This window comes from Notamacropus eugenii, chromosome 1 (genome assembly GCF_028372415.1).
Source record: "Notamacropus eugenii isolate mMacEug1 chromosome 1, mMacEug1.pri_v2, whole genome shotgun sequence".
Classification (NCBI taxonomy): Eukaryota; Metazoa; Chordata; class Mammalia; order Diprotodontia; family Macropodidae; genus Notamacropus; species Notamacropus eugenii.
Window position 1 is genome coordinate 444,007,522 of NC_092872.1, and position 10,783 is coordinate 444,018,304.

Genomic DNA, 10,783 nt, shown 5'->3' on the forward strand with positions numbered 1-10,783 from the left:
CAAACCCTGGGACTAGACACCAGTGAGCCTCTTCCTCCTACAAAAACCAGCAGCCAGACTTTAAGCACCAAGGCAAGACAGCAACTGGTATAGGTTGCTGAGCTATGCTGAACCCCCAGTAAAAGTAGAAGAAAGGCCCCCAAACCCAGGGAAAGTTGTGAATGAGGTCCCAAATGCCAGGGCAAGCCACCCACAAGGCCTAACCCTTAGTTCAAACCAGTAGTGAAGTCCAGAGCCCTAGGACAAGCCAGCAGCAAGGCCTCTGCACCTAGTAACCCTGTCATAGAAAAAGAAATTGAACAAACCATCAGTGAAATCCCAAAGAAAAAATCCCCAGGGCCAGATGGATTCACAAGCAAGTTCTATCAAATATTTAAACAACAATTAATTCTACTAATACATAAACTATTTGGAAAAATAGGTAAAAAAGTAGTCGTACAAAATTCCTTTTATGACACAAATATGGTGTTGATACCTAAACCAGGAAGAGTTAAAACAGAAAAAGAAAATTATAGACCATTTTTCCTAATGAATCCGGACGCAAAATTTTAAAAGTAAAATACTAGCAAAGAGATTTCAGCAATATATCACAATATGGCAATGGCAATATATCACAAGGATCATGCACTATCACCAGGCGGGATTTATACCTGAAATGCGGGGCTGGTTCAATATTAGGAAAATCATCAGTATAATTGACCACATCAATAACAAGACCAATAGAAATTATATGATTATCTCAATAGATACAAAAATAGCCTTTGAGAAAACACAACATCCATTCCTACTAAAAACCACTAGAGAGCATAGGAATAAATGGAACTTTCCTTAAAATGATAAACTACATCTATCTAAAATCAACAACAATCATTATCTATAATGGAGAGAAGCTAGAAGCCTTCCCAATAAGATCAAAGGTGAAGGAAAAATGTCCATTATCATCACTATTACTTAGTGCTGTGCTAGAAATGCTAGCTACAGTTGTAAGACAAGAAAATGAAATAGAAGGAATTAGAATAGGCAAAGAGGAAACAAACCCATCACTCTTTGCAGATAGGATGGTATACTTACAGAATCCTAGACAATTAACTAAAAACTACTTGGAATAATTAACAACTTTAGCAAAGTTGAAGGATATAAAATAAACCTACATAAAACATTGACATTTCTATTTGTTACCAGCAAGATCCAACAGCAAAAGGTGGAGAAATTTTATTAAAAATAGCTGTAGGCAATATAAAATAGTTAGGAGTTTACTTAAGACAAACCAAAGAACTATATGAACACAATTAAAAACACTTTCCACAAAAATAAAGTCGGATCTAAACAATTGGAAAAATAGTAATTACTCATGGATAGACCAAGCTAACATAATAAAACTGACAATTCCACCTAAATTAATCTACTTGTTCAGTATCATACCAATCAAACTACCAAAATACTATTGTATAGCACACCATTTGGTAGTACAAATAACCAAAAAAATAATTTTGGTGGTTACATTTTTATTTATTTTAATGATGAAGAGTGAAATAACCAGAGCGAGGAGACCTTGCAAATAGCAGCAGCAATATTGTTTTAAGAACAACTTTCAGCAACTAAGTCATTTTGACTATTACAAATGTTCGAATTAACCACAAAGGACATGTGAAGGAAGATGCTATCTCCATCCAGAGAAAGAACTGATAAATATATGAAATAGTTTTGTGTGTGTGTGTGTGTGTGTGTGTGTGTGTGTGTATGCATGTGCCTGCATATGCACACGCATGTAATGGCAGTTATCTCTTTGAGGGAAGGGAGAGAAGTAAAAAAGGATAAAAAAGAAAAAAATTTACATAACTTTACTATATATTTAAAGGGAATAACAAATTGTACATAACAGATTTGAAGTTCTGTTTGCAATCATTTTTATTACACTATATTATGAAAATGTTTGTTTTATTCCATAAATTAAAAATAAACTAAATTGAAATTAAATAAAAGTATAACCACCAAAAATAATTTTTGGTAATTTGCACTACCACATGGTCCTCTGCATAGTAATATTTTGGTACTTTGATTGGTATGACACTGAGTAAGTGGATTGAATTAGGTAGAATTGTCAGTTTTATTATATTAATCTGGCCTAACCATGAGCAATTAATATTTTCCCAATTGTTTAGACCTAACTTTATTTGAGTGAAAAGTGCTTTTAATTGTGTTCATATAGTTCCTTGGTTTGTCTTGGCAGGTAAACTCCTAACTACCTTATATTGTCTACAGCTGTTTTTAATGAAATTTCTGTACCTCTTGCTGTTGGACCTTGTTGGTAATATATAGAAATGTCAATGTTTTATGAGGGCTTATTTTATATTCTGCAACTTTGCTAAAGTTGTTAACTATTTCAAGTAGTTTTTATTTGATTGTCTAGGATTCTCTAAGTATACCATCATATCTGCAAGGAGTGTTGGGTTTCTTTCCTCTTTGCCTATTCAAATTCTATTTCATTTTCTTGTCTTAACGGCTGTAGCTAGCATTTCTAGTACAGCACTAAATAGTAGTGGTGATAATGGACATTTTTCCTTCACCTTTGATCGTATTGGGAAGGCTTCTAGCTTCTCCCCATTATAGAAAATGATTGCTGATGGTTTTAGACAGATACTGTTTATCATTTTAAGGAAAGTTCCATTTAGTCCTAGGCTCTGTAATGTTTTTTTTAGTAGGAATGAGTGCTGTGTTTTCTCAAAGGCTATATTTGCGTCTATTGAGATAACCATATTATTTCTATTGGTTTTGTTATTGATGTGGTCAATTATACTGATGATTTTCCTAATACTGAACCAGCCCCGCATTTCAGGCATAAATCCCACCTGGTCATAGTGTATGATCCTTCTGATATGTTTCCAAAGAGGAAGTTCTTATTTCCATTCTTTTGTTGCCACATTTATTGGCCTTTTCTCAGGTCTCATCCCATGTTGACTTCTCTGCAGCATTTGATTTTGTGGATCACCGTTTCCTCCTTTTGGAGTTCTTGTAGGACTTCTTTGTTATTTCTCTTTCTCTCTATCGGGCCTGATCTCAGGCATCTTTGCAGAAGAAACATACATATGTATGGAGGGTTCTGTACAGGGACCTTTCCTCTTACTTATCTACACTCTCTAAATAATCTCATTAACTCTCAATTTATACAATTCAGTCTCTAGGAAGACTCCTTTCTAATTCTTTGTTCTCTCTCATCCCCATAGCCTATACATTTCTAAGTCTGGTCAATTGCACTTACTCAAAATATCTCATGTCTGTTCATTTTTCTCCTAACACAGTCACTACCCCTAGACTAATTGCACATTACTGCCACTTTACACTGTATGTTTTAGCCAGTCTGGTCTACTTGCCATTCTCCAATACAAGACATTTCATCTCATTTACCAAACCTTGGAACTTGCAAAATCCACTGTTAACCTCCATACTTGTGCACACACTGTTCCCCATGCCTGAAAGGCTCACCCTCCTCAACCATACCTCTTAATCCCCCTCTTTTCTTTTGAGACTTGGCTCATGCCACCTTCTTTTTTTAATAGTATTTTATTTTTTCCAATTACATGTAAAGACAACTTTCAACATTCCTATATGATAAACATAGCCTCTACATAAAAATTTGTATGTTCTAATATCCTGTATTTACTCACCTATGAACATGCTATATTCCCCTAGTGAAATGTAAACCTCTAGAGGGTAGGAGCTGCTTTGCCTTTATATTTCCATCTCTAGGCCCTAGTAAAGTGCCTGGCACAAAGTAAGCACTTGGTAAATGCTTCTTGCTGATTAATAGCACCTAGCTAACAGGCTTGTTATAAAGTTTAAATAAGATCATGGATGTAAAAGCACTTTGCCAATTAGAGAGGTTTACAAATGCCAGTCATTGTCTTGAACTTTGCACCTAGTAGGCATTTAACAAATTCTTATTGAATGAATTTCATATTAGGAGAGGCAAGGCAAATATCCTAATTGAGATGTGCGAAGAATAATAGATACTAGGATAATTTCAATAGCTCTTATTACATATCAGGAAAAAGAATTCTGACTATATGTGGTTGGCTAACCTTTTCAAGGAAGAGTGCTTTAAGACGAGACATTCTTCTATGCTTGGTTCAGGACTTACTCTTACTTCTTCCTCAGCAGTGGCCCTGTCTCTATCCATCTTCCCCTGGTGATGGCTGTTGCCTACTTTTATCCCCTACTTTCATATTCTCTTCTGTGATGTTACGTAGGTCAGATTCAGTTGTCAACAGTTTGCAGTGAACCTTCAACAAGGAACTAGAGGTCTGATGGTCATCTTTGCCACTTACCAGCTGTGGGACTCTGGGGGGAAAGCAATTTCTTTGGCTTACATTTTCCTCATCTGTAAAGTGAGAGGATTTGATTACATCAGTGATTTCTAATCTGTTACCTGTGTTCACAGGGGTGTACTGGTAAATATTTAACATTGAGCTCTCTGGGAAAAAATGTATGCATGAAACACTTTTAAGTTGAATTTGCATTATTAAAAATTTCTCCATCACTTTCTTAAATCTAGACAATTAACAAAACAATAGATCAAGCCTTGATTTGGAGAATTTTCTGATTTCTGAGATATAAATGCTCACACAGAAAATTTAACAAGGAACTATTAATGGCAAATTTGGGTGAGTTTTAGCACACTCCAAGTTGTGGACCCTTGCTGCACCATGAAGTTTCCTCAAGAAGGCAATTTCATAAAATGACTCCTTATAATAAGTATACAGACTTTCCCTCTGAAAAATGAATAATATACTTCCCCAGATGTCTATAAATATTTTCAACTGTATGTAAATACTTTTGTGAGTAATAAAACATAAATCAGTCTGAAAGTGGTGTTAAAATTCATGAAATCATGCATTTTCTTGATCAGTAGATACTAAAAGTAAAACATCTATCATATGGGGAACTGTGAAATTAATAAGCTAAAAGAAGGAGGAACCATTAAACCCCCAAGTCTTTTCTAGCCCTAGATTCTATATGCCTATAGAAATCAATTCACTTTCGAAAAGTGAATTAGACTCTTCTTTCACAAGGTTACTAAGTGATATCCTACAACTCTTACTTAAGTGTGACTTGCTTGAGAGAATAGAATGCCAGAGCTTAAAGGGACCCTCAGACTGCTAAACTTCAAGAGGCATTGGAACATTCAGTGTTGGAACATGGTGTTACTACTGGAATGAACCTTGGAGTTCTTGCATGCAACCTCTGTAATTTACAGAGAAAACTGAATCCCAGAGGGTAGAATTAAGCATTGAACTGAAAAAGTAAGTAGGCAAAAATTTTACTCAAAAATTTTACTTGGTGAGGTTATAGAAGGAAGAGAAAGCATACTTTTCTTAGGCATATTTTCTTACAAAAATTGTACCCTTTATTAAAACAGTTGAACACGTGACTGAAGCAGGAACATTGATCATAGTCATCTACTGTATTAGGAATCTACTATGTGCCACATACTGAGCTAAATGCTAAGGATACAAAGAAAGAGAAAAGACTGCTCTCAAGGAGTTCTCAGAAAATTTAATGGGAAAGGTAGCATGTGAACAAGTATGTACAAATAAGATAAATGCAGGATAAATGTGGGGGGTAGGGTAGTGGCAGAAAGATAATATTAAGATTAAGGAGTACTGGAAAAAGTTTCTTAAAATAAGAGACATTGTTGAAAGAAACAATACTATAAAATTTGATAACTTTTCCCACATAGCCTTAACTGGTAGCAAACTATCATAATAGCTTTTATTATTCACACACTGAAATCAGAATATTCACCTTGCTTCTCCAGATATGAAATTCAAATTACTTTTGGAGTGTGAACACATCTAACTTCACCTTTTATTTAAATAAAAAAATAGTCCCTTGTTTATCAAAAACACTAGAAACATGACTGGTAGCAAAAATAAATTGAATTGGCAGACACAAAACTTCAGAACAATGGCAACAAAAGGTTAAAGGGGGAAGATTTTTGTAAGAATGCAACCCCTCCCTCCCTATTCTACACCCATCCCCTTCTCTACCACCTCACTAACTTTTTTTCTGCCTTATTTTACTCTTCTAGTAGAGTAGCTCCAAATCTTTCCATTAAAAACACCTTTAAAATCTGTTCCCCTTGAATACCCTAGGGATCTAGCAGCCCAGGGGTTTTTTAGATCTGGACTGATAGCATATTGGCAGGAAAAAAGCACAGGGTCTTCTCCCTATGTGGCTCTGATGCACTGATAAAATGGTACTGTTTTGTGGAACAATAGTGGGGCCACACTGTAAATACCATGAGATCAGGTACCATGATTTATCCAAACTTTATATAATCACCAGTGCATGTGATAGGTGCCTAATAGATACAGGTTCAATGAATGAATAAATGAATGACAGAGAAATGAAGGAAATCTCCTTCTAATTCCCCATGTAGGGTTTGGCAAGTCCAAGCTTCACCCAGAGCAGACTTCTCAGAAATCTCTCTCCTAATAGCCCAAGGTGATGGCACTGGAAATCTCAGGACTAGAGAAGATGGAGTGGACTTGGGTAAACTGGAGTAGGGTGAAGTTGGCATCAGGAGTAGCATTGCTGTTATGGAGAGGAAAGAGTTTTTCCATTGCCAAGAAGCTTCCCTAGTGCCCCTTTCATGTCTCTGTTCCTCAGGCTATAGATGAATGGGTTCATCATGGGGGTCACCACCATGTAGAGGACAGCAGCTGTACTCTTCCTTTGAACAGAGTAGCTAGATGATGGGAATAAATACACACCCATTAGGGAACCATAGAAAAGTAAGACAACAGTGAGGTGGGACCCACAGGTAGAGAAGGCTTTCCATCTTCCTTCAGGAGAAGAGAAACCAAGGATAGCAGAGGTGATTTGTGCATAGGAGAGGACAATGAGGGCAAGGGGAACAATGAGAAATATTGCTCCCAAGATGATTATCATCAGTTCATTTATGTGGGTATCTGAGCATGCCAACTTTATCAGGGGACTAATATCACAGAAGAAGTGGGGGATGGCATGAGGGGTACAGAAATTCAGGTGGGCCAGTAGAATGCTATGTGTCAGGGCAGGAATATTGGTCAGAGCCCAGCACACACTCAGCATCAGCACACAGTGCTGGGGGCTCATGACTGAGGCATAGTGAAGGGGACGACAGATAGCCACATAGCGGTCATAGGCCATTGCAGCCAGGAGGAAGTTGTCAAGACACCCAAATGCAAGAAGGAAATATAACTGGGTGATACATCCAACATAGGAGATGGTCTGACGCTGGGTCTCAATGTTCACCAGCATCTTGGGTATGGAAGCTGACGTAAAACAGATGTCTGCAAAGGACAGGTTGGCTAAGAAGAAATACATAGGACTTTGGAGATGCGAGTCAGAGCTAATGGCTAATATTATGAGCAGGTTCCCCGCCACAGTGATCAGGTACATGACCAGGAAAAGCCCAAAAAGCAGTGTCTGCTGATCTGGCAGTTCAGAGAGTCCCAAGAGGATAAATTCAGTGATGCTTGTTCTGTTTTCCTGTCCCATGTGTCTCTCATTGTCTGTGAAAATGAAAATATAAATCAATTCTTACTGAGTTCCCTGTTTATATCTACTCTTTTGCTATGGTCTTCAGTTAAAAGAAGGAGGGGGCATGATCTCTGTCTTGGATTGGGTTTCAACCTTACTGAAGTTGATACCTAGTGGTGTGACCAGGGAAAAGCTGTTTCTCCTCTCTATGACTCAGTTTCCTCATTAGCAAATGTAACTCCAAACTTGTAATCTAAACTTCAAAGATTTTGTGAGTAAAGCACTCTAGAAATGTGAGTTATTATTAAAAGTAGTGGAGCTGAAACTAATGCACATGATTAGATTTTTAGGACTGTGAACAATTTAGGACTGTTTTTAAGCAAGTGCTAGGTTGGTTGGTACAGTCTAAATGGGGTTGCTCAGAGAAAGAAGAAATCAGTGAAATCTGGAAGAACAAGGGCAGGCTTTCAAGAGGAAGAAGTACTTGGACTGGGATCAAATGGATGGAGAGTATTTAATTGATTAGCCTCACCAGGTCAGTAATGAATGGATTGCTATTTAGTTGGTATAAATATAGGCCATTCTCTGCCACCCCACACCTCATGTTGTAGACAGTATGGTATTTAAGACTCAAGATCCTAACTGTGTGAGCCTGGAAAAATAATCTTACCTCTCTGGGCCTCAGCTTTCTTATCAATAAATTATTAATATCCTTGTTCTGCTCATTTAATGGGATTGTTGTGATGAATTAGCACACTATTCTAAGGTAGCTATTCTGATCATAAAACCTGAGTATAGCCTATATTTGGACATTAAAATTATTACTAGAGTTTTGTTCTTTTGTTCAGGAGAAAAGATAGAAAATAAAACCTTATTGATTAGGAAAAGATTAATTTGACAATAATTTTTTAAAAAGGAAGTTAAAATATACTAGAAATATAGCTTAAGCTTAACTAAGCAATAACAGTCAAAAAAAAAGCAGCTGTAGCTTGCATGCTAGCCTGAATGATTGTGTTTGTGTGCACACCCGCACACATGTGTGGGAGAGTGTGTGTGTGTGTGTGGTGTTCTGGGAATTCTAATGGGGATGCCCTCGCTGTTGGTGCTATAAAACGGGCAGATTTCAGTTTATTCCTCTACTGAATCCCTTAGAGGTGGGAATTAATCACAAAATCATTCAAATTGCTATCCATTCCCTGCTGAGGTTAGAAAAAAAAATTTGAGAGTATGTTGTAGGAGAAAATTTCCCATCCTGAACTCCCCAGATATGTTGCACTCTGGGCTGTGTTGAGGATCCATTTCCTTCTTGTAGCTCATGCTCAAAGCTATAGGATTCTGGGGAGTCAAGGACCAGAACAGGAGACAGGTGTGGTTGATCTCTCATAATAGTGGGATTTCCAAGCTTTAAAACTGAGCAAGATGCCACTGAAGGAGTGATTAAATAGTGTGGAAGAGCAAATGAGTAATGCATTTATCTATGTTATACATCTCTATTAACCTCTTCCCCACTTATAGGTAAGGATTATGTACCATGGGTTTCAGAAGTCTTGATTTCCAGTTCCATCTACATTAGCTCAGTGATTTTTAGGCAAGTCACTTAATCTTTTTGACCTCCATTTCCTAATCAGTAAAATAAATGGGTTGTGCTAGATAACTTGGAAAGTCTCTTTCAGTTCTAAAGGTCTATGGTCTGTGAATATTCTTTGTCCAAAATGGGGTGGTAGGGAGCAATTAATATTTGTTCTATACTTCTATTAAAGTTGTCCTTTGATTCTTCATTATGATGTGTGAACTTGGGCTTTAGCAGGTTGTACCAGCAGGGAATAAACTCTGGGAGGACTTAGTCAGACTAGTGAAGCTTTGCATATAAACGCACCACTGAATCCTCTGTCTGTTGTTTGAGGGTCAGCCTCATCATTATGGGCGCTAGAGTATTATCAGTAAAAGGATAACCAAAGGAGGAAGAGTTGTGTTTTGTTTTGTCTATAGCAGCTTAGGAAAGCCTTCTGTTATGGTAGATGGAAATATAATCAGCATCAAGGGAGGGAATGCTCACAATGAGGAAATCACAGATCCATGGATTACTAAACTATTGAAATAAGTATGAAATTATACACTCTGAAAGGACAGAAAATGGCAGAGTGGAAAGTTCATTGGACTAATAGTGAGAAGGTCAATCTGGCTTCGAGTCCTGACTCCCCCACTTATTGGTGATTCTAATCTCTATTTGTCTGAGCTTACTCATCTCTAGAATGAGGAAATGGAAGAAAGTCTCTTCTGGTTCTATAGACTATGATTTTTTCTTTCAACCATATTTTAAGAGCATGGCAGCACATGTTAGGGGAGGTCTATTTATCCAGCAATGTTTCAGCAAATGTTTAACAGCAACTTCCTTGAAAAAAATGTACAGAAGACACATTTCTAAGTTTAATTTGTATTATTAATCCTTTCTCTATCACTTTCTTGGTCTAGATAATCAACAAAAGAAAAAATCAAGGCATAAAACATTTCTGAGGTGTAAATGAAAATTTAAAAATTGTCTCTCACTTGCCTGTACCATCTGGCTCAATCACACCCTTGACTCTACATATATCTGTCTATCTATCTATCTATCTATCTATCTATCTATCTATCTATCTATCTATCTATCTATCTATCTATCTATCTACCTTTCTTTCTCCCTCACTCTCTGTCTAAAGAGTTCTTACCTTTTTTGTATTTTGCACCACTTTGACAGTCTGCATAAGCATATGGACCACTTCTAAGAATGATTTTTGTTACTTATATTCATAATAGAAGTCAGTGTTAAATTTCAAATAAAAGCTAGTGAAAATAAAGATATAATTCCCTGCCCACCATCCTCTTCACTCCATTATTTTATGATTCCTCTATTTTTGGTCCTGCTTTTTTCCTTTCTATTGACCTTTCCCTGAGTTTCTCACTTTATCTCTTTACCAGTGATACTATGATCCCATTACTTACTTTGGATTTTCACCTACTTTGAAGAAGTAAAGAAATAATGGTATGATATTAGAATAGCCAGAAGGAACTCATCACTAGAAGGAAACAAAGGGATTAAGTTCTTAGAGCTCTTAGTCTCTAGTCTTTTCAGTGGTTTCTATGACCTAGTTACTACCCACTGGATTGAGGTGGATGGCCTGAGAGGCATTCTCACAGTAGCCTTAAGAAATTGCTTGTCTGAAGTTGTACTAAAGGGAAGGAGAGATAGAAATCTCATTGTGTAAATGAGCCTCTTTCC

General features: G+C 36.9%; 1 protein-coding gene across 1 annotated transcript; it reads right to left on the reverse strand.

The window, feature by feature from the left end:
* Positions 1 to 6,532: 6,532 nt before the first annotated feature.
* On the reverse strand, positions 6,533 to 7,689 carry LOC140526599 (olfactory receptor 1N2-like). The gene has a single exon (XM_072642956.1). It carries the CDS (start codon positions 7,540 to 7,542, stop codon positions 6,598 to 6,600), a length of 945 nt encoding a protein of 314 aa, XP_072499057.1. The 5' UTR covers positions 7,543 to 7,689; the 3' UTR covers positions 6,533 to 6,597.
* Between the last annotated feature and the right edge of the window lie 3,094 nt (positions 7,690 to 10,783).

Bases quoted from the DNA above. Each gene is read 5' to 3' on its own strand.
- LOC140526599 (XM_072642956.1), bottom strand. From the start codon at position 7,542: ATGGGACAGGAAAACAGAACAAGCATCACTGAATTTATCCTCTTGGGA.